We start from the raw sequence: 24,932 nt of genomic DNA on the forward strand, positions 1-24,932 counted from the left end.
CAGGGGTCTCTTCCTCTGTGCTTCACTTATCTATGACTTTCACGTCCTTGGTAGATAATTCTGACCACAGCAAAATCCAACATATGTCCGTCCAGACTACAGCAACAACAGAAACAACCAATGGAAGAAATAGTCAAACAACAACAATAAAAGAAAGATCACTAAAGCCTAAATGCCTGTTCTTTAAATAAAACGCGGCTCTGAACTGAGGAAAGTATAAAATAATATCAAGGAAGCCTATTGTCAGGAGAAATGCTGTCTGCAAGGCCGTTCTGAACAGAAGGGGGCCCTTGCCAAGCAAGCCCTCTGTACAGATGACACATACCACTCTACGCAAGTGCAGATCTGTTCAGAAATCATTGTGCTATTCTTGAATTATCAGTCATTTGCAATTTCTTTTCTTAAGGCTTAAATGTATGTAATCACCATTTACACATGCATGTTCCGGAGGCTGAAGTTTGAAATATATTTACGTTGGTAGAAGTAAAATATTCATATAAAGTGATATCACACATGAAAATATCAGATGGTAAGTGTATTTTCAAAGCGAAGGCAATTTGAAGGCAGCCTTGGGCATACTCTCTAAGAAGAGAGGAGACACAGCTTATCTCCATGCACAGAACATGCATGTTTCCCACAGGTGGATAGCAGGGTTAGCTGTTATTATCTTTAAGGTAAGCTTGTAACCGGCATTCCCTGAGTCTTTCACCATTGTCCATGAGCTCATTTAAGGAAGCCGTGCATCCTTTAAAACTGTAGTTAAAGTGTTATGTTCAATGGTGCTTTTCTTCAGAGAGTCTATTTCCTCCTTTATATTTCTTTCTAAATTAAAAATAAATGGTGAAAGTTTTTGAATGAAAGGTGACTTAGATTGAGGCACTGCTCTTTTGGCTTAGTGATTTCGTCTTAACATATAAAATGATAACTTACTGCAGGCTCTGAGAAGTATGTTTTCAATAAGATTCCTGCTCAAGACAGACACTTACGAAACCAAGGAAGTGTACTCAAAGAAAATAAACTTGGAGGTACATACAGAAAGCAAGGCACAACTCAGCTAAGGCGAAAATGATACGGTAAACAGATACGCTAATCTCTTTTCTACAGTTAGTGACTTCAACAATTTCAAAAATATGTGCTACATTGAAAAATGTATAAGATGATCGGCAAGCCCTTCATATTTTCTAAGTACATTATCAAAAATAGCAATCCTGTATATAATGATTTTCACGTTACATCTGTTTATACTTGGGGAGGGCATATATGCCACCATGAGAGTGCAGAAGTAAGAGAAAAACTGACATGAAGTCTGACCGTCCCTCCACCATACGGGCCTTGGGCATTGGAACTCAGGTTGTCAGGCATGAAGCCAGGTACCACTAGCCTGTAGATATTACTGAAAACACAACTACTTTGATAACCAAGTTTTCTGAATTTGGCTTGGAAATATAATCAAAGTTTGGGGCTCATCAAAGTAAGAATTTATACAAGTCTGTAAAAAAAAAAAAAGTAATGCATGAAATACATTCTTTCAAATAATTACTTAAAAACTAGGCACTTAGAATCGTGATTATATTACTGCCGACAACTGACTTTGTGATAGTGGCCGTGACTACAATGACTAACCTAAAATGATAGATAAAACAATAGCATTTAAAGACATCCTCAAATAATTATATCATGAAACAACCAGCAGTTCTTTAATTGACTTCTCCACTTTAATGAGCTGCCATGTTTCTGCCCATTCCTTTTGGCCTTGGAAAGCTGAGAGCAACATACATTTGTTTCATTCGCTAAAAGTATCTACGTATGCGGTGAAATACAGGGGAGGCTATGTGCTTTTGTTCACCACGTTTAATTTTTGCTTCCCAAATGACTTCCATTATTCCTCTCACAGGATACTCCTAGGCACTAAGAGACCTGGTGGCACTCACAGGAAGGATAGCAGGTCACCAAGAACAGACTTGATACCCTATGAGCATATAAAGGGGGAGGAAATCCCCCTCAGTCACAGTCATAGAGGAGGGGAGTAAGGGGAAAATGGGAGGGAGGGAAGAATGGGAGGATACAAGGGATGGGATAACCATTGAGATGTAACAAGAATAAATTAATAAAAAATTTAAAAAAAAAGAGAGAGATCCTATTCCAAAATGGAAACATGTCTTTCTTCTCAAAGATCCCACTAAGCATTTAATAACAGAACCGCATAAAATCGGAAGCTGAAAGATTCTGGAACTTACAACTCCTACGGATCAAGAGTCACTTTACTAAAAGAGTTACAAACCCCCTAAGTTTATGAGTAGAAGCTGTAAATCATTCCACTTCCACAAAGCTCTGCAGATTCAACACCACCATTTTTTTTTTCTTTTCTATCTGCCATGCGGATACAGAAAGCCATGATTCATCCCTATCTCAGGCTTGCTCGCATAACGGTCAAGGTCTATGAATCACATGACACCAGTACGGCCATAAACACAAAACCTGTGACCTTTATTGACAAGCAATTACAAGCCAATCTATGAGTTTGTAGTTCAATTTACCATAAACTCACGCACTAATCCAAAACAGCATATTTGATTAGTTTAAACTTGTGAGTGGGATGTGACTACTGGTTCCCCACTTGCTTGAGACCCTCTGGATTTTGAGCTTACCCCTAGCAAGAAGTAAAATTCTTAAGAATACTCTTTGTGAAAGAGATAGCAGCATCTCTAAGAAGAGATTCACTGAACCGAAGAGGGAGCGAGAGAGCAGGCAGGCAGCTCGTGGCCCAGTCAAGTGCTCTGAGGGCCCCTGTGCCTGACTGTATTCTGCCCTCAAAACACTGCAGCACACCATGTGATGCCTTTCCTTCCAAGCTGTGCGGTCTAATAGGAAGTGTTGTCAGCACCCCACAAATGCCCAATCCCTATTTGCAAAAGCAGTTACAGTGGAGCCAAGAGACTTACCAGCTTAATTTTTAAAAAGCTGTTCTCTTGCAAAATCTCACAAGCTACAATGCTACACATCAAGGGATAGAATCGAGGTTACTAAGGAAACCACATCCCTTGAAATGTTTGAAAGCCCCATTGTTTCTCCACAGAAGTCAGGATGTGACAACCTTGAGCACCTCAAAATTGCTATGCCATCCCCATTAACAACAGCAGTAAAGTGCTCTCTCTGTGGGCAGAAGAGAAATTGGGGGCACAGAAGAATTTGGTTTTTGTTGATGCCCAAGGTCACACACACTTGGCTCCCTGACCCCGAGGGTGATACCGTTGTTTCCGTTGCACGTCTGTACTCTGTTTCCCTTATTTGAACATTTTTCTCCTTAGCTCACAGCCTAACACCACACAAAAATGCAGGCAGGTCTAGAGACCTGATCTACAATCCAGACCATGAATCAGAAGAAGCCAGACTTCAGCCACCTTTGTCTAAATCCTTGAAAAGAACAGTCTGTATGCACTTGTTTGTTTGTTTGTTTGTTTTTTTTAAGAGTAAGCACCAAAACCTTCTATACGACTCAGCAAACAATGAAAACAAAATTACCTTTGCTTAGTATGAAAAGATAAAGGTATGCTCTCTAAATTATCTATATATTATACATCAAGTTGTGAGTTAAATATACTACTGGCATACATATACCTCAATGTACAGTTCAGATATACGTTTCAAAATTAGAAAATAACATCATATCGTGCGACCGGCTGATCTTCTACATTTAAAAATTATATATTTATGTAGTTTCCATTTTCAAAGCAAAGTACTCCTTATCCTCTGGTAGAATCGAAATGATGCATCTTAATATCTTACCCTTTTGAATAATTCAACAATGAATCCCATTAGTCTTATATTCATCTTATGATTAATATTATAGTTTCCTTTACCTGCTCTTGAATGCAAGGTTTGAAGAAGCAGAAACACAGCCACCCGAACAGCAGCATCGGAATGGTTAAGTACGTGCTACTGACACCAAATCATTAAATTCCAGCTAGGAGTGGCAGAAGCCCAAAACACAGTTAAAAATCTAAAAAAAAAAAAATCTACCAACATACAACGTTTAAATAAAATGTCCCACGGCCATTGAATTCTCAGTGAATCTCCCCAAAGCCTGCAGTGCCCAACATTACACAATGGTGACACTAAACAGGGTCGTAAGTGCTGCTGTCATCAGATCAGATCCCTGCAGTGCTCAGGCTCACATTGATTACTGCTTCAATCTATTAGTGAAGTGACAGCAAAGCCCTCTTGCTCTGCAGTTAACCATTTCCTAAAGCAGTGCATGGATGCTGCCATTCCTCTGCAGCCAGGCACAACTCTGTGGTCCCTGAAAGCTAGCAAGGGAGAAAGGCTCCGGCGGATGCTCCTCTCTCAGGGACACTACACTGTGACATCTGTGATCTCTAAGACAAAGTAGAGCAGACCTTTGTCAACTTCAGTCTCCCCTCCCCAAACTCACCTGAAATAATTTGATCCCATTATCAACCCCTGGAAATGGTCCTGCCAAACCCCGCGTAACAGATCATTTCCTCTGCAGATCTCCTCGATGAGGAACGGCACCCAGTGGCAACAACTGCACTAGGGCACATTAAACAAGCCAGGAGGGACCGTTGGGAACAGAAGAAAACTGCTTGTTCAGACTCTCCTGTATGATCATCCCACGGCTAATGGCTCCTCTCCAGAGGACAAAAGGACAACACTAAAACCGGGAACTGAGGGGAACGGCTTATATTTGTGATATTAAAGGATGGGCGCCTGTGGTCGTACCATTCATATTGTAACAGAAATGTCATTAAGACAAAATCATCACTTTATCAGTAGTTCACTTACATTTATTCCATGCGTATTATATCTGGTAACAAAGTATAATAACACCATTAGCAAAAGAAAGGAAACTAGTTGGAAAAAAAACTTCCCAGTTACATTGAGCTGTGGTAAAATGTTCAGTCACCAGAAACAGTAGCAGACAGTGACATACTCGCCCAGCGGATGGAGGAGTATATGAAGAAGCTCCGAGAAGCTACTTCTACTTTGTTTTGTAAGATAAACTGGTAAATCATAACACAGGGAGAATTAGCACCGCCTCTCATTAACGTAAAATAAATATGCAGTGTTTACCTAAATAACATGAATTTGCCTAAGAAATCCTATAAGGAGGGAAAAAAATCAGCATTTAACAACTTATTGTCTCAGTTTTGATAACAACTTAAAATACCAGCCTCTAACAAAATGACTACTTTACATATACGCACCCCCCTTAAAGAACATGTTTTTAGCTCCCACATAGGATATTTAGGAATTTTTCCCTTTCTTTGTTCAAACTTCCAGGTGTGCTTTCAACTGACATTAGTCGAAAGTTAACCAAATCGTAGCAAGCGAAAGAAAAGTACCTATTAATTGAAGGTCTTTTATAAGCCAAACGCAGTACTGTCTAATAATTTTATTTATTTCATTTATTTATAGGGATGTGACAAAATTATAATGCACACAAGTGAGACTCAACAAAGCTTATTAACTTGCACAAGGCCACAGGGTTTAAACATAGTGCTCTAGAATCTGAAGATCTCTTGATCTGGTATGAAATCTCACTGGACCGACATAGCAACAACGAAACTTTTTTACCTTTACTTCTAACTGGACCCAGGTTTTTTGTTTGTCTTCTTTGCTGTTGTGGTGGTGGTGGTGGTGGTGCTGGTTTTTCTCACGTTCAAGTACCTCCTTGGAACAGGGAACTGGGGCTGCTTTCCTGGGATCTATAATCATACCCTTCTACTTTTTCAATTCCAGCACTGGGGAAGGTTGATTTAGAGCAGTTAGTGCAACTGGAGTTGTGGGGGGAGGACGGGGGCAGAGCTTGTAAAACATGTTTCTTTTGCCATGCAATTGTCCAAAGGAAGATCAACAAAGGCACTGGCTACGGTCAGACGTGCGGGCCAGCACCTGGCATGAGTGCTGGACAGCCCAAAGTTTCAGCAATGTACTAATTTTCTGTAGTTAAAGACATTGTCATGAGTTTTCTTTCCATGGGTTTCATTAGCCAAGCCAAGAAGTTGAAGAACATTTAAAGCTTCATGCTGATTCAGTGCCAAAGCTCAAAGGATTGGCTTTGACATACTTACATGCTCCTATTTTCTCCCACCCTATGCATCTCCTAGGATGTGCTCATTTTAAACGATAACTGAGTTTCAATGTTATTAGTTTGATATTTATCCCTCATTCTATCCCATATATTATACTAATATTATTTGTGTATAATTTCTTTGCGTTCTATAAATTGCCTTGACTCAAAGAAATGTATCAAATGGTAACAACTTTGTTTCTAACAGGAAAAAAACACCCCTTCATAAAACAAGCAGGCATCTGAAATGGTATGCACAGCAGCCAGTTTATAGGATTAAAAGCAAAGAATCAATATTAGAAAAAAACTGTTGTTGACCTTTTTATAAAATAGTCTTTCAGTCATGAGATTTCATGAAGGCTGACAGATGTAGTTCACTGAAGACTGACAACACGTAAATAAAAAAAAAAATCCCTGTTACAATTTTATTAATTTAGAAATTTATAGCAAAGACATTTATTTACTTACTAGTTCTTATCTGAAATGACCCTTCCCACTTTGAGGGCCAGGAATCCATGTGAGTGTCAGACCACATAGCCTAACTCTCACCTGCAATGCCACAGCTACCTAGAACCCAGAACACTAATTTCCTTTGAGAGAACACACAAATCTAACTTTGTCTGGAATTTTGAGCATGCTGCACTCAGAATATTTAAATGAGTGGCACTGTCATCTGTGTGAAGGCTCATGCTTGCTGCAGTTTCAGCTTTTTCACTAAAATCCAGTATCCACTGCTGGGAAAGTGACAACCTTCCTATGGTTGAATTGATTTCCACAAAATGATGACTGACTTCATCCTGTTCCTTAGTCTCTGCATTCGCCTGAGATCATGAAGTGTGAATACAGTGACTGAAACACAAAACTCATGTACAATTAAGCGATTTATTACTGCTTGTGGTTTCACAGAACACTGACTTCCTACTCTTTAAATCTTTCTTTACCTGACTAGTACACATGAGCAGAAATCATAAGATGGCCTCTTACAAGCTTCAAGCTATGCTGTAAACCCTGGGATCTCATTTCAGAGGCACAGGTTAAAGATAAAGTTGACAGCAAGAAAATTACTCTGTCCCTTGTACAAAACACATGAATGTTTAGACAAAGGGGGATGGAGACAATGGCAGCACTTACGTTAGATTTGAGAACAACCAGAAAAAACACAAGGCAGAATCACCATTCCCCAGACTTACCTGCACATGCTCGTTGGGTCTCGTTTGTTCCCACCTCAGAATCAACAGAGCCCAGTTCTTCCCACCCTTCCGTGGAGACAGGTATCCCAGATGCACACATCATAGCAACCTTGCAAGGAAATCCAGCCCACGAGGGACCACTCTGTGTTGCCCAAGACCTTATCTGAGAAGAATATATACTGCTTGCTTCATCACGAGGCTTCTACCATTGAACAAGAGGAGCAACAGAAAACAGATACTGAGGGAAAGCATTGGTGTGAGCATGGGAAAGTCTCCCTGCATGACTGACTCAGGTCGCTGCAGGCACCTTACAGCTACCCAAACGATTGCTTGGATAAAATACCATGCGCAAACCTCTATGGGCCTGGTGGTACAAAGATGGGTAGCATTTACGGAGGAGAAGCATATTGGCATCTCTGCTGGGTTTTAAGCAGATCCACAGGACTCAGGAAATAAGCTCCCGGTTCTCTGCCAGATGACACTATGCTCCTAGCCATTCCTTATGTTTACTTATCGCCCAAATTACTTTAACTAGTGTCCTTTCTCCTGCTGTGAGCTTATTTGTAGAGAGGGCTAAATAAAGGATTTTTATGACAATGAAATGGCCTTTAGCCCACATGATGATATCTAGAAGCAGTCGTCATCATCAGCTTTTGCTCAGTCCTATTAAATTCAGTAAAAAGGAGCATTTCCTACAGTTTCATGTTAGATTTATAAAGGAAATCTTCCGTATTACTTCCTGAAGAAATAAATGAAATTAGGCTCTATTTGTATTTACCATTTATTTTACATATAATACTTTTATTTATTATATGATGATATAAAATGGGTTCCTTTTGTCTTATTTGCCTATCAGAGTAGTCTTCAAAAATATATGTCCTTAGAAGTTTTGGTATTATATGTATCAATAGCACAACATTTTCAAGATGATAATTTGGACATCGGGATATATCATATTCATGCTCCCATGTTTTGAAAACAAAAACACTTTCTACCATGTAGAAAGTGATTTATTTCACCAAAACAAATAGGTACATAGTATCTTTTCTGTTGACATTTGTTATTTTGGGATTTTAATACAACGGTATTATAAAAGATAAAATGCTACAAATTCCTTGTGGCATTTCACTATCCTAAAGAATATTCAAGTATTTCATAGCAAGTCTGAAAAGCATCCAAAATGAGTTCTGCATCAAAACTTTTCCCAGGGAGGAGCAACATACATTTGTTCCACAACAGCCCAAAACATAGACATCACAAAAGCCTAATTTTGTGAAGCAATGAGTTTTATTGGGGCTACTTATAGGAAAATGCATGAGGGGCTACTTACAGGGGCAGAAATGACTCAAGCACAGCTGTGTCAATAAAGCCTCCCCGCCCCCGCCCCCACACATAGGTGAAAGCTCACAAAACATGGAACCTGCAGCTCATTGCACCGCCTGTTGGCAGATCAACAAGTTGGAGAGTGTCTTTTCCAGGCACCACAGTTGGTCTAAGCCTCTCCCAGGCAGTTGGTCTGCTCTCCAGAGTCTCCACTCCTCTTAAGAGTCATCTTTTCCCGGGAGGGGGGGGGGAGGGGGGCGGGCTATACAAACTGCTGCACTAACCAAGGACAATGTATACAGTAAACCTAGACACCCTATCTAATCAATGGACAGCGCATTCTCCACGGGTGTGGAGAGAGTTGGGACTGCCTCTGACATGAACTCTGGTGCCCCATTCGACCACTTCTCCTTGGTGGAGAGGCCTGGTGGCACTCAGAGGAAGGGGAAGCAGGCTACCAGGATTAGACCTGATAGGCTGTGGTCATACGGTGGGGGAGGAGGTCCCCCATCTGTCACAGGTCTAGGGGCGGGGAATAAGGTAAAAGAGATAAGGAGGGGGAAACAGGAAGATACAAGTGAGGGAATAACAATCAAGAGTTCTCTAAATAAATTACTTTTTCAAAAGAGTCATCTTTGCAGCTAGGCATGGTGGCACATGCCTGTAATTCCAGCACGTGGGGAAGGCAAAGGCAGGCAGAATTTCTGTGAGTCTGAGGCCAGCCTGGTCTACAAAGCAAGTCAGGACAGCCATGGCTACACAGAGAAACCCTGTCCTGAAGCCACCCCTCACCCCCCAAAACAAGAGCCATCTTTGCAGGTCAGCTCCCTCATTTATTGTCACATTCCTGCAGGCTAGAAGATTCCAATCTCAGAAGAAACTGTTGCGTAAGAGTTAAATTTTATGCAGAAAAAAAAGGCATGGCAACTATGTCACAACCCTTTTTGAAATGCGTTGTGTTACTTATTTATTTGTATGTGTGTGTGAATGTGAGAAGATACGCACACGTACATGCAGATACTTGAGGATGCGTAAACTTCATTTGTTTCTTCACGTTTCTTTGTGTGTGTGTGGGAATATGAGTGATACAGTGTGGGTGCTAGAATCTGACCTCTGATTCTCTGAAAGAACAGCAAGTGCCCTTAACCCCTGAGCCACTTCTCTAGCCCTATACCAAGATTTTTGTTACTAACAAATTAAATTCACAAGTAACTAATCAAAGCTTCTTCTCTCAAATCAAACTTCAGTTCAAATTTGACAGCCATTCAATATGGATATGGTCTTTTACAGTCAAAAGTCACTGCTTTAAAAGTTGATGTATTAACCACATCTTAGGGCCTTTACCTCTGCGGCACTAGTCACTGTACTTGTCAAGGAAATCTGATTTCCAGATCGCAGAGCCCTTCCGGTGTATTCAAAAGTAATTATCAATACTGTACTGCTTGCCTAAGTTGTTTTTATTATTAATTGATTTATTTATTCACTTTACATCCCAATCGTAGCCCTGTCCCTCATCTTCTCCCACTCCTAACTCCTTCCCTATTCCCCCCTCCCCTATTCCTCAGAAAAAAGGAGTCCCCCTACCCACCCATCCCAAGTCAGCAGGATTGAGCACATCCTCTTGCCCTGTGGCCTGGGTCCTGAGAACAGTAGTGTTGAAGCAATGTGCAGCAAATGCAGACTGCTTCCAACTGTCCCCAAGTACTTCTTGATATTGAAAAACATTACTATTTCTCTCTCGCCAACTCAGGTAAAGTGGTTCATTCGTTGTAATCATATCGTACAAAAAGACTCTTCTTTATAGAAATATACCAGGTAATGAAAAAAAAAACTATCTCTGTATAATTATTTCATTTTCTTTCATTTCATGAAAAATTGCAAATAAATAAAAACATCATACACCAAAGCTAACCAGATCCAAAGTCCACACACGTCAACACTAAAGAAAAATTAAGTTAAATTTTTTTTTCAGGAAATGAATCAACTTAGAATGTATGATGCTAAGCGAAGTCACAAAATCTTGGAAAGAAAAACTCACATTTTATCTGTCATATAAAGAATCTAGCTGATACCTTGTGTATACATGTGGGAAAAAGTGTACATATGGGTATAGTATAACAAAGAGAGAGAAGAACAGAGAAGGCTAAATGATAGGAACTGAGGAAGGAAGGACCAACTGCAAGGAATGGACAAGAGGTGTGGCGAGAGTAGAAAACTATTTTTTCAAGTTCTATTTCTGTCATAGATTTTTTTTTCATCGTACATAAAATATATTGAGTGCTGAAAGTGAAATTATTAAATATGAAGCTCAACAACTTCCATCCCAGTGCTGTGCACTTTGAAATGAGTGCGCACTGTTTAGTAAATATCAGATGTTAAGAATCTGATTGTGGGGGATGCACGACTGAGACTGGCCGTTCCTATATATATAACATGCTACTATTGTATTGATTAGCTGTGTCCATTTCTAAGCTCTGCTGCATCATATCAGCACACTGGCTCCAAAGAAACAACAGCAGGGCACATTGTTGGCCGAAGAGCATACGTGTCTTACTGTTGAGTCTCTATTTGTGTAAGGAGCAGACCTCCTTAGCAACACTGATATTTTTAATCCTTATAATCAATGATAAGCATAAGGCTCATAAAAAGTTATAAAAATATGAAAAAAGATTCCAACTCAAACTAGTTCCTCTGAACCATTTCCCTTAAATAAGCCCAAAGCACATGGATATTTCTCATCTTTAAAGTCTTCAAAGGAAGCCCAACATTGACACCAATCTGCAATTCTTTTTCAAGTCTTTGTTTCTTTGTTTGTTTGTTTTACAAGAATGTATCTACAAAGTTCTTTCATCAAGCCCAAATTCTGAACATCAACAATATTAATCACTGGAGTAAAGAGAAAAAAAAAAAGAGCTCAGACCAAACTTGTATGCTTTAAAGAATTAAATGATAGTATTTCCTTACTACATATGTACATGAAAGGAGTCACCAGCTCAGCCAGCGTTCTCTGACCTCCACACGTGCACTGTAGAAATCGCGTGCACACACATCTAATGACCTCTCTCTCCCTCTCTCTCTCTCTCTCTCTCTCTCTCTCACACACACACACACACACACACACACACACACACACGAGAGAGAGAGAGAGAGAGAGAGAGAGAGAGAGAGAGAGAACGACTAAATAAAAATTTTTAAATAGAAAATATGTCAAAATAAAAAGAAGCTATGGTGACAAAGGCATAAAACATGCTCTCTAGCACACTGAAAGGATTGGAAGAATTCCACACTTAGGATTAGAATAGTAAAGGTATATGACAGCGCAGGATAACACCTGTCCAAAGCCAAACCGATCACACACACCTTGCTTTAGGATTACAGGACAAGGTCTGAATAATAAATCCAGTCTGAAACATCTACCTTGGGAACAGAATGAGATTTTGACTTCTTATACTCAGAGATCAGTGAGAAACCAGATCTTAGGTATACGAAGTTTTTAGAAGCTCCCTCCTTCCATAGTAGAAAAAAGCACCCTTTAAGGTGCTGATCTTAGGAAGAAATGTCAGATTCCATTCCCTGGCTTTTATGAGAACAAAATTCTTCCAGCCCTATATGGTTTTGAGTGCAAAGCTCCAAGCCATTACAGGTGTTGATTTACCCACAGGCAGATGCTTAAATGTTACCTCACAAATTTTTGAACAATGGTTTCTATTTCATTTCTGGAACTGAGGAATTTTTCATTGACACAAACTCAGCAATGCCTTTTTATACATTATCTTTTTCTTTTAAATTTCTGTAAGGGAACTTTTTTTGATTTGTTAAACTTTGGCAACAATATTATTGTAGGTTATAAAGAGATTTAAATGGCATCCTGATTACCTCATTCTCTGCTATGCTGGCATCTGTAAATATAACTTGTAATTTTGAAAGTCACTCAAGATTGGAGAGATGGCTCAGTGGTTAAGAGCACTGTCTGCATGGGAGAATGGCAAAGTAGAAGGATCCAGAGGGTCCTAGAAACCTACAAGAAGAACATTATGATAGGCAGATTTGGGCCCAGGGGTCCCCCTCAAACTATGGCACCAGCCAAGGACAATACAGGCGGTAAACTTCAAAGCCCTACCCAGATCTAGCCAATGGTCAGAACATTCTCCACACTTGAGTGGAGAGTGTGATATGACTTTCTCACGTACTCTGGTGCCTCACATTTGACAATGTCCCCTGAATGAGGAAACCTGGTGGCACTCAGAGGAAGGACAGCAGGCTACCAAGAAGAGACTTGATACCCTATGAGCATATAAAGGGGGAGGAAGCCCCCCTCAGTCACAGTCATAGGGGAGGGGAGTAAGGGGGAAATGGGAGGGAGGGTGGAATGGGAGGATACAAGGGATGGGATAACCATTGAGATGTAATATGAAGTACATAAAAGAAAGAAATAAATCTTAAAAAAAAAAAAAAAAAGAAGGATATGTCCATTTGTGTTCACTGGACTACAATTCAAGAACCATGTCTGGATTAATGGCACTTTTTTATTACTATTTTACCCAGCTATTCAGTTTTTTACTACTGTCACAGACAGAAATGATGTCTTCACTAAGAAAACACCAGGTTGAAAATCCTAAAGAAAAACCCAACACTCGATCTGCAAAATATGACAGAATTGAAATTGCAAGTTATAAAATAAGGCATACAGTGAACAAGTGAATCAACACACTATTCTCCAGGAGCATAGAAGGAATGCTACACAGAAACTCAGTTTTTCCTTAATTTTTTTGTATTCAGTATTTTCCTTCCCTACTTATTTTTTTTAATCTGTGTGCTATCCTTCTTTAGTTGAAGCCAATTAAAATATTTTAAGTATTCAACAAAGTAAATCACCACCCTTGATTACTCAGTATAGAATTCTCCTGCAGTGGTTTACATCCGAATGGCTGCCATAGGCTCATAGATTTGCATAATTGGTTCCCAGTTGGTGGAATTGTTTGGGTAAGGGTTAGGATTTGTGGCCATGGAGCAGGGTGGGACCATTCAGGCACAGCTCCAGTGCCATGCCAGCCAGCCTGCTGCTGCACTAACCACTAGCATGGTGGTAGACTCCCAGTCCGTATGGAGCTGTAAATTCCGGCCAAACTTCTGTGACTTTCTGTGTTCATGGCGTTTTATCACAGAAATAGAAAGGTAATTATACAGAGGTCGATACTACAGATGGAGTAATGCTGTGACAGATCTAATCACAGTTTTCTTTTGTTGTTGTTTGTTTTCAGGGTTTTTTGTTTGTTTGTCTTTTTTTTTTTTTTTTTTTTTTTCTCTATTTTGGTTTATTTGAGTGAATGGGGGAAGACTCTGGGACTTTTGAAAAGCAGGTTGCCGCAAGCAGAGATGAGTAGGCCAGCCTAGAAGAAGCTTGGAAGCTCATAGTGTGGAGAGAGGAAAGCTACATGGACGGTGGAGACCTGGTTCAAGAAGGGTCAGGGGAGAGGGAAGACTTGAAGAGCCAGTGGGCAACAAGCCATTCCTTTCATATTCTGGCAAAGGCAGTGTCCTAATCTTTTCTTTAATTCCTTGTCACAAGTTAGAAGCTTAGCTGGGTGGAGTCTTTCCCTAAGGTCACCATTCCCTTTATCCCATTTAATTTTTATTTAATCTGGTTATCTTCTTAAAGACTGGTTTTGGCTCCATTCCACTTCCTGCTGCCCCTTTCCTCCTGGAATTGTACATTTTGTAGTTTTTCTTGCCCAGCTTGGTCTTTTCCATTATAGATCTGCGTAACAAGGAAACAAATAGCCACTGGACAAAACTCTTCACTGTAGTCTCAGGCTGACGTTTCAGTGGTGAGCAAAAAGCTGCCACATTCTGTGTCAAAAAAAAATGTCACAAGAACAGTCTCTAGGCCACATGACATACTGCACTACTTTTCCTCTGAACCCTTGAGCTGGCTCCCAGAGTTCAGATGACCCTCTGCACCGCTGTCTCCCGTGCTTCTCCTAGTATGTCCCATTAGGCTCTACTTGCAGCATTCAAGTTCTTTTCTAAGCCAAAGTCCCAAAACCCACATTCCTCCAAGCGCAAACATGGTCAGGCCTATCACAGCAATACCCCAGTCCTTGGTAACAGCTTCTGTCTTAGTTAGGGTTTCTATTGCTGTGAAAAGACACCATGACCATGGCAAGTCTTACAAAGGAAAACAGCTAATTGGGGCTGCTTTACAGTTCAGATATTTAGTCCATTATTATATTTGCTGGAGCATGGCAGCATCTAGGCAGGCATGGTGCTAGAGAAGGAGCAGAGAACTCTAAATTTTGATTTGCAGGCAGCAAAAGGGGACTGTGTGCCACACTAGTCAGAACGTGAGCACAGAAGACCTTCAAGCCCACCCCCACCATGACATATGTCCTCTAACAAGGCCACACCTCCTAAGAGTACCACTCTTTATGGGATAAGCATTGAAACACATGAGTCTATGGGGACCGTTCCTATCCAAACTGCCAGAAGCTCTTTCTTCTTTCTGTCATTGTCCTAAGAATTCACCAAAGGATGAAGTAAAAAAATAATGGGCTAATTTCTTTGGTAGACGGGATTTCAAGGTGTTCTACTATTGACTCTGTGCCATGATAATTAGTAACAATCACTGGTACGTGCATCTTCAGTGAATAGAACAAATGGGACAAAAACAAATGCAAGTTGTGCAGCTTGAAGAGAAAAGGCGCACCAGGAAGTTTAATGTGATGAAGTTAACAGGGAGACTAAGGGAAGCCAGATCCACACTGGATTAAAAGGAATGGTGACCTCAGGGAAAGATCCCTCCCAGAAGATTTTCCAACTTGTGACAGGAAGGGTGCTAAGAAAAGTTTCTACTCTGGGTTCATGTAGGATGAAGAAAAAGAAGGAGAAGGGGGAAGAGTAGGAGGAGGAGAATGAGAAAGAGGAGAAGAAGAAGAAGAAGAAGAAGAAGAAGAAGAAGAAGAAGAAGAAGAAGAAGAAGAAGAAGAAGAAGAGAGTTGTGGAATTTTTCCTTTATAAAAAAGAACATCCACTGAGGCCAGGCAATGTGTGGCAAAGCAATTACTGCACGAAACCTTTCAGATGTCAAGAGGCCCTGAAAGCCCATTGCTTGAAGATGTGAAAGTGAAGCCTGGATTGTGCTGGAAATCCCAAGATATTACGGGACTTCAGTCCATGAAGGCAGCCCAAAGGCATAACATCAGGAACAGCTGATGGCTCTCAAATCAAACCACAAGTAAGAGATGCCAGAGCCAAGGGCTATCTACCAAGGATATCTGTACACAGGGAATGGAAGCAGCCCAAGGGAGTGATATATGTCACATGCGGCAAAGCTAGATAAATGGATCCAGCTAAGCCCCTTGACACTGGACATGGAGCAGTGAATTTGCAGTTTTGCTGCTTCTGCCTTGCTTTAGCCCAGTGTTTGCTCACAATGTCCCCACTCATACAGTATAGCCTGTGGCACTGTATGTTAGAAGTGAGTACATTGTTTCTCTATCTTACATGGGGCTAGAGTTAAGAGATTGCCTTGAGACTTAGAAGAGATAGTTAATTTTGAAGTTTTAAACAGTGTGGCGTCTAAAAGACTGTGGAGACTTTTGAAGTTAAGTGCATTTTGGATTATGATATGGCCACAAGCCTATGGAGTCCAGGGAGTGGAATATGGAGGTTTGAACTAGAATGACCCCCAAAGAGTCATGCATTTGAATACTGCATCCCAGTTGGTGGAACTGCTTTGGAAGAACCAGGAGGTGTGGCCTTTCCAAGGGAGTAGGCTTTAAGGTTTCAAAAGACTCAGGGAATCCCCAGTGCGTTCTCTGGTTCCTGCTCATGGATCATGCCCCGAGGTCTCTGCTGCAGCTCAGGTGCGGAGCCTGCTACCCGCTGCCAACTCACTGCTGCAGTGGTAATGGAGTCTGATCATCTGGAACTGCAAACTCCAATTAAGACTACCCTTCTATGTGTTGCCTTTGGACACTAGTGTTTTATCACAGCCACAGAAAAATAACAGCTCCTCAGGTTAACATCTACTGATTTGCCATGATGGTTAGTACTGATCAGTCCAGAGTGATCAATGTCTTGGCACGCCTGTGAGGGAATGTGCTGATTGGTTGATTTAGTCAGGAAGACCCATCCTAACTAGACAGCATCAGTTTCTGTGCTAGAATCCTAGACTAAATAAAAAGAAGTCTAGCTAGATATTTTTTTTTACTGTATATTGTAACTCAATAAATATTTTGCTGTATTTTGTAACTCAATGATTCAAGATTCTGCCACTATGACTTTCTTGCAAAATGGACTGTAACTTCAAACTACATTAAAACAACAACAAGAAGAAATCCTTTCTCCTTTAACTTGTATCTTATTACAGCAATAGGAAAAATAACACACTGCCAAGTAAATCATACAAAGGACAATGTTTTCTCTGACTTATACTATGTTTAAATGAAAAAAAAAAAAAAAACCCTAGTGTGTTATTTATTCTTTCCTTAGTTATCTTTTAATTTTTTTTTCTTTTTAAAAGTTGTAAGGGAAGTTTTCAAGGTATATACACACATGTAATTATTCTCTAAGCAAAAAAAAATTTACTTTTTAAATGTTAATCAAAAGAGTATAAGTGAGATGGATATTGAGTTAAAATCTGGAGAAAAGTCAATAATTAGAGTGGCGCACTAACAAGGAGATAGCTATAAGTAGCCTCAGCCTGGGCATTGGGAAGCAATCCACGACCAAGGCTCCTCCACCCAACAGGGCTGGAAGAAGGCCACACTCTTCTCGCAGGACTGGGTTTGCATCTTTGTGATGTAGTACAGGAAAGAATTAAACCATCAACTATGTGCTTTAAGACACCATTACTTAAGAGCTGATAATTGATGGATGGCATTTTACTATCCCTAGCATTTCACCAGAAGAATTAATACATGCCATATTCTACCGAGAAAAGAAATAAAGTTGGAAAAAGAGAGGTGTAGGCAGTCATAATAGCAGGACTGTAAATATCATTTTAAATAAGGTGACATGGGGTCAGAAAGACAAACACTGCATATTCTCTCCATGTGTAGAGCTCAGCTTTGGATTTCCATATATGAATATTTAGGAAGGAGAAGTACCAGAAGAGGTCAGGAAATGAGACAGCAGTGCTTGAGAGGGGAAGATGAGCCTTAAGTGAAGTTATAAACACCAGGTTTACTTGAATTTGAGCAAATCCCACCGTAAATTCAACTCCCCGTTTACCAAAAAACACAGTCTTACACCTTTAATTTAATGAGCCTTCCTAAAAGTCCTGAGTCTCCACTGTAATTCGTAATTTCTCAAATAACTAATTCCCGGCAGTTCCTAAATCTAATGTCTGTTTCTTATTCTTTTAGGGCTATTATGCCAACTTCCTTTCCACCTTCCTTTCCTGCCACCCAGCTACCATGTTCAGTTGTGTGTTTTAGTGTTATTTTTGATGTTAAGTCACTTTACGTCCTTCTTAATCCTAAGAGCATTTCTATTCTATAATGCATGCTATAAATTTACCTATGGGCAGCTAAGTTTTCTATTGCATTAAAACTTTCACTGGGTAAATATTAATGGCAGCTCGTTCCTTCTTCATAATTCAAAAATTTTTGATATCCAAGTTAGAAAATAAAGAAACCCAACTCTGAAACAAGAACATTTCCCACGTGCTAGGCAGATGATCCCCCCACCGAGCAACGCCCCCAAATTTAATTTGCTGTCAATCAACCTAATGGTACTTACTGACGGCAGTACTTTTTCCAAATGCATTAAATCAATAAACTGGAGGGATGCATCAAGAATTAAAAGGTAGGAAAATTAGTGTCTTCACACTCAAATATCTACCATATTACTTTAGTGTATGTTTTCTCTTTATTCAAGTTTCACCTCTGTAAGCTAAAATGAATTCATCACTGGCAACTGTACTTCTATGTAAGCAAGTTTAAGCTGTCGCGTCAGCCAAACTGAACGTGAGCAGAGAAACATAGCGCCCTCTGCTCAAGCTCATGATGTGGTTCCCTCTGGAAACACAAACAGCCACAGAAAAATAAAAACAACATTAAAAACAAGGCTAGATACTTCAAGAGAGAGCAGTGAACTTTCAGGGGCAGAGTGCTGTCAAGAATGTGAGACAGGAAAGGCGGTGACAACTGTGGAAGTCAGGAAAGGACTACTGATCAGTTAGCAAGCACAGAAGGCCAGGAAAGGCGAGCCTTGAGATAGGCAGGCTCAGGCTAAGGCAGGAAGATGAAAGACTGACAGTTCAGATTTCAGCTTTGTCTTCAAACGGACTAGAGTGTTAAGTTTTCAGAACAACAACCACGACTGCAATGGGCGGGTCTCTGGGTTTTTCCAATTATTACATCAAAGTTGGATAACCTAAAAGTTTCTTCTCCCCCAAATTTAAAAGATTTTATATATAATGTGTGTGTGTGTGTGTGTGTGTGTGTATGAACGTTGGGGGAAAGGAGTGCATGTGAGTGTCTTGGGTGAAAGGGGTGCATGTGTGTGTCTTGGGGGAAGGGGTGCATGTGTGTGTTGGGGGAAGGGGTGCATGTTTGTGTGTTGGAGGAAGAGGTGCATGTGCACACACATGTGTATGTGTGTGTTGGGAAAGGGGTGCTTGTGTGTTGGGGTAAGGGAAGCATGTGAGGGGAAGGGGTGCATGTGTGTGTGTTGGGGGAGAGGTAGCATATGTGTGTGTGTGTTGAGGGAAAGGTAGCATATGTGTGTGTGTTGGGGAAGGTGTGCGTGCATGTCTGTTGTGGGGAAGGGGTGCATGTGGGTGTGTTTGGGAAAGGGAAGCATGTATGTGTTGGGGGAAGGGGTGCATGTGTATGTGTTGGGGGAAGGGGTGTATACATGTGTGTTGGGGGAAGAGGTGCATGCATGTATGTTGGGGGGGAAGAGGTGCATGTGTGTGTGTTGGGGGAAGGGATACGTATGTGTGTGTGTGTGTGTTTGTGTGTGTGTGTATGTGCTGAGGACAAGAGACATGCGTATGTGATGTTCCCATGGAGGCCAGAAGACAGCATCAGCTCTCATGAAGTTACAGGCTTTTACAGGCACTAGGTATGTGTGCTGGGACCTGAATGGGCGTCATCTGCAAGAGCAGCATGTCCTGCTAACTACTGGGCCTTCTTTGCAACCCAGTTTCAAGCATCGCCAAGGTCACTGTTCTGTTCCTCAATCCTTTTTGAGAAGTTTCAAGCACTAGAAAGCCATCCTAGGCAGAATTTCCTTCTGCTAGCCTGTTGGAAAATGGCATCCAAGTGTTGGGTTGAAGTTCTAGAGGACACCTGGATCTTTACACTCTTTCTTCTATTCCCCAACCATAATTTGAGTTGTTTTTTTAAATTCTTTTCCCAGCCACATGCTTTTCTAAATGAACATGAGATTTATTAATGAAAAAAATTGAGCATGATACTGTGATAATTGTCCTTGATTGTGATCCTGTTTAGACTGACAAGTACTGAGTATGGTGAGTCATACCATTGATTTAATATGAATACAGAAGGAAAATTAGAAAAAACTATCAGATCTCTCCTTTGGTGGATCAATCAATTGATTCTCCCCTCCACCCCTTCCATGAAGCACCTTTTACTATGTGCTCCTACCTCCTCAGTGTCCACCCTTGCCTCTGGTATAGAGTAATAAATCATGCCAACCGTAACCCAAAACTTCTCAAACTGTGAACCACAATAAAGAGTTCTATCCTAAGGTTATGTCCACTATTTGGTCACAGTGAAGAAGTCTCACAGTGTTAGTTTTTTTTTACAGCCCTGTGATGAAATACCTGGCAGAAGTAACTTAAAGAAGAAAAGAACCATTTTGGTTCATTGGGTCAGTCAGCACTGGTCGCAGCTCAGTCTGTGGCAGGAAGATTTTTACACCACTAGCTTCTCATGTGGTGTGGAAGGGAAAGAGAGACAGTTCAAGGTAGAACCAGAGCAACTGTAGTCTTCGAAGGCCACCCTCAATGATCTACTTCTCATAGCAAGTCCACAGTCCCAAAGGTTCAATAACCTCATAAAAAAGCTTTATTGTTTAGGACCAAGTGTGAAACTGTATGAGTCTATGGGGAAACATTTCACAACCAAACTATAACACTGGCTCAAACAGAAAATGATTACTCTGTTTTTGGTTGGAAACACATACTCCCTGCCTTTGGACACTGCCACTATGTAGCTTCTCTTGGGTTTTAGAGTGCCTCACACGCATTTGCCTTTCTTATGAGTGGAGAACTTGAATTTCAACATTGGAGCAATGTATGAACTGGTAAGAATATGAGGACTTGAGGCTAGTGAGACGGACCATATAGTGAAGGGACTTACCACATAAAGTTGTCGGCTGAGTTCAATACTTGGAACCCACATAAATGAAGAAGGAGAGAAGTGATTCCCCAAAGTTGTGCTGTGACCTCCACATGCTTGCCATGGCAGATACACACACACACACAAACACACACACACACACACACACACACACACACACACACACACATATATATTGCATCATCGTCACCCACACCATCATCACATCACCATCATCATCATCATCATTATCATCATCATCACCACCACTACCACCACCACTATCATCATCATCAATAGTAAAAACAAAGAATATGGGAACTGTTGGAGATAATTTAACTTTACTTTGGTATTATGAGATGGACATGGATTATTTGGGGGCAAGTGGTAAACTGTTATGGTTTAAGAAAATATGTTTGAGTATCAATCAAATGTTGTCACCTGGATTGAGGCATCTCTGACTTTAGCACTTAGACAACCAGGTGTGCTTCTGAGGGTATCTGCTGAGGATTAGTTAAGGGAGAAGACCTGTCTTGAATTTGGGGGACACTATCCCATGAGCAAGTGACTAATATGGAAGATAGGAGTTTAGAAAAAAATTCTGTCATAGAAACAGTCACCCACCCTCATCCTTCGTGTCTTTCTTTCTCCACCCCTTGCTGGTTGTCAGTAACTGAGCAGCCACAGCTCCATATGTGTGCTAACAAGTTCTCTCTCAATTGGGTCCAGAATCAACAGACCAGACCTGAGGGTTATAGACTGAATGGAACCGTTGATACCTTTAGGCAAAATAACTCTTCACCTTAACCTTTTTTGTCAAGGTTCTGTCACTCTTCACACACACCTACCGAGACTGTAAATGCCACTAACTTAGAGGGTCTTTAAGGAGGAGTAAATAAAATGGGGACATCCATTGTGGAGGAGTACTATCATGTGAAACTAGTGTGTCCTTAGGAAAAAAAAAGGAAATGCAGGCACAAATACACACCGAGGAGAGATGACATAAAAACACAAGAAAGAGAGAGCCAAGCATAACCCAGAAGATTCTACCTTTAGGCATCACAAAGAAACTGGCTCTACCAGTACCTACACCTGGACTTCTTGCCTCCAAAACTGTGAGAAAAGCCTATGGTTTACACCACCGGTACTTATGTATAGTCTTAGAGAACCAATGCGATCATGATCTCATCTTGTGTAGGGCAACCATTGTTTTTCTCAAAATAAATTTGTATACGCCAGTTGGAATGTAAGAGTTGCTTTGGAAAAACAAAAAACAAATGAACAACAAACCAATAGGCAGGAAGTTGATAAAGCAGGGCATGCAAACAACGTGGTCAGTGGCAACAAACATCAAGTCAAGACTGGCAGGGAATCAGAGCTGTCACGTGATATACAGAGAACAATACAGAAGGTATATTTGAATTTCTAATATGGTAACTCCCATCACTGCCTGACATAAAAAAAGAAAGCTACAGATAGAACCTCTGGATCCTGTGCATGGTTGTAGGTTGCAAACAAAACTTCAGGTAAAGGTCCTTGAACAGAATCAGACCCAACTCCACCAGTCTAGGGTCATGACTAATAACCAGAGCAAGGTTCAAATCCCAGACCTGGTCTCATAAATCCGCTAGAAGCAAGACAGCCACACTGGCCCATGGACAAGCTGGACAAACAGTGGGGCTGACAATAAACACTTCTAAGAACCTTAGGCTGGTGCTAAAAACAAGATGTGTTCTATGCTTGACGAGGTAGGACAAGGAAGAGGCCTCAAGGGCAGGTAACTGGGAAGCTCTGCACACCCACGCTCCCTTCTCCCTCCAGAAGGGTGTGAAAGGAGAATGTCCTTTGCTACTGAGATCTTGTGATTCTGCTAAATTGAACCAAAACTAAGGACGCTTTCATTCACTGGGTAAAATGGGTCAGAACACTGCAGTATGATTCTGCATTTTACAAGGATTCTGAAGAAAACCTGACTGAGATAAAAACAGGTGACAGTGAAATCCTCAATAGTAAATATTTTTCTGAATGGACTCTGAAGCACAAATATATCCCCTTCAAATGACCGTTCGTTACTTATTTTTAAGATGTTCTATATCAATACAGTTATCACATATCACATGCAAATATTGTGGGATTATTTTTAAGGATGTAGTGCAGATGTTCATTTAGTTTTTCTGAGTCAAGAACAGAAACTTATATCAGATGTTGCGAAATGACTAATATTCCTAGCTGCACCCTAATTTGGAAAGAAATATTATGGGACATAATTATCCTAGATGTAAAGATTTGAATTCTTTCCTTTTTATTGAGTTTCCTTTTTACAGAATTTATTTATATTCATCACTCCTCTTTTAGAGTAAAGAAGTTTTTTTGGTCACTTATATATCTGGCAGATCTGAAATTAATATAGCTTTCTTTATAATTCACACATTTAATAAATATTATTAGAAATTAGGAATCATGTTACACAAGAAAGAAAGATAGAGATAGAGACAGACAGACAGCAACAGAGAAACACAGGCAGAGGGAAAGAGAGACAGAGGACTATGGTATTTCAATCTCTTCCAGACATTTACATTTCACATATGACCAAACAGCTGAGGCCCATTATATCTCAATTGTAGATCTCCATCTCTCATGCCTTAAACTTTCTCTCAGTGACCTCTCCAGTCTCTCTCTCTGTCCTCTAACCAAAGCAACCTGCACCTGAAATCCCTCTTCACTCACTGATAGAGGTTACAAGGAAGAATCGTAATTATCATTCCCTCATCAAAGCCAAACTCAGGTCTCTTTCCCCTTTTCTGTGTCATTTGTAACACAAAAAGTAACGGAAAACAGACAAGTTAAATTCCTGGGTGTCAATGCTCATGTCAATTTTTTTCCCAGCTGTCCAGTTACCATCCTATGGGCATGTCATCCATGTTTAACTTAATAAGGCAAATTAAAGAATAAATTAGAAAAAAAACTTGGTTGTGCACTTTTAAAAAACCATACAGAAATAAATAAAACAGGAAAGTAAGTGCACACACACACACACACTCACACAGACACACTTTCAAAGGACTAAAGAATTTACATAGTATTGTTCAACCAATGTGAAGATGAGATCAAGCGACTTCCTCCAAGCCCTGACTTAGGACTTCTATATTAATTTCCTTGCTAGAATAAGTGACTCAATACCTTGGAACAAAGTAGTAGTTTTTCTTCATCCCCAAACTGGCTCTAATTCTTTCTTTTCTCAGGATGGCAGCACCTTGGGCTCTCTTTACCCATAGACCTGGGTTCACAAATGTATATTGCACATTTCATTTAAATTTAAGAGTCATCTAATAATCAAGATTAAGTTTACTATTTGTCCCCTCTCTTCTGTGTAAAAACAGTTATGTTGGTTAATATCCAGGAGCTGTATAACTTTTCTATTTGGCAGCACTTGAGCATTTAGATACCTTGGAGTACTCTGATCAAAATGGGCTGTCTCTATTGAAGCCCTTCAGCCAGGGCTCAGGGAACCGGGCTGAACAAAAAGTACAAAATTCTCTGAGCCGGAAGTGGTGGATGACTGCAAGGAAGAACATCTTCCAGACAAAACAGGGCTGATGTGCATGCGCACTCACAGAGACTGTGACTGTGAGAGCATGCACAGCCAGACAAAATTCCAGTATTGCAAAGCGGAAGTGGACGTGAAGGCCCATCCCTAACCAAGAAACTATTTGCCTGTGATAACTTCTGGAGAAGAGAAAATTAGTTTTCTCCATGGAGTATCACTGGATATGTCAACCAGACTCCAGGGTAGGCCGTATGCCCTAGAGTAGTTGGCCGGCATAAAATGGACTCCATGATTCTTGTGTTACTTTTTGGGTTGTTTTTGTTCTGTTGATTTTGTTTGCATTGATTACTAATTTTTGAGAGATGGAGGGAAAAGAAGGAGAGGGAGAGACAGAGACAGACAGATAGAGTGGCAGCATGAACTTGGGTTGATAGATAGGTGGGAGGGATGTAGGAGAGGGTTAGGGC

At 40.6% G+C, this 24,932-nt stretch overlaps 1 protein-coding gene across 19 annotated transcripts in view; it reads right to left on the bottom strand.

Annotated features, from left to right (window-relative positions):
• The window catches only part of Rims1 (regulating synaptic membrane exocytosis 1), a 479,929-nt gene that overhangs the window by 187,072 nt on the left and 267,925 nt on the right, over positions 1 to 24,932 (bottom strand). For 2 of the 19 annotated variants that reach the window (XM_051152989.1, XM_051152988.1), the window contains exon 1: positions 7,282 to 7,574. The exons of 6 other annotated variants lie outside the window; for them this stretch is intronic. In XM_051152989.1, coding sequence (XP_051008946.1) covers positions 7,282 to 7,384 — 103 coding nt within the window. In that variant the 5' untranslated portion in view covers positions 7,385 to 7,574. Of the gene's footprint in view, positions 1 to 7,281; positions 7,575 to 24,932 lie in introns of those variants that run through there. 11 more of the 19 variants (XM_051152987.1, XM_051152994.1, XM_051152992.1 and 8 more) reach the window with 9 other exon arrangements.

This window comes from Acomys russatus, chromosome 11, assembly GCF_903995435.1.
Source record: "Acomys russatus chromosome 11, mAcoRus1.1, whole genome shotgun sequence".
NCBI classification, from domain to species: Eukaryota; Metazoa; Chordata; class Mammalia; order Rodentia; family Muridae; genus Acomys; species Acomys russatus.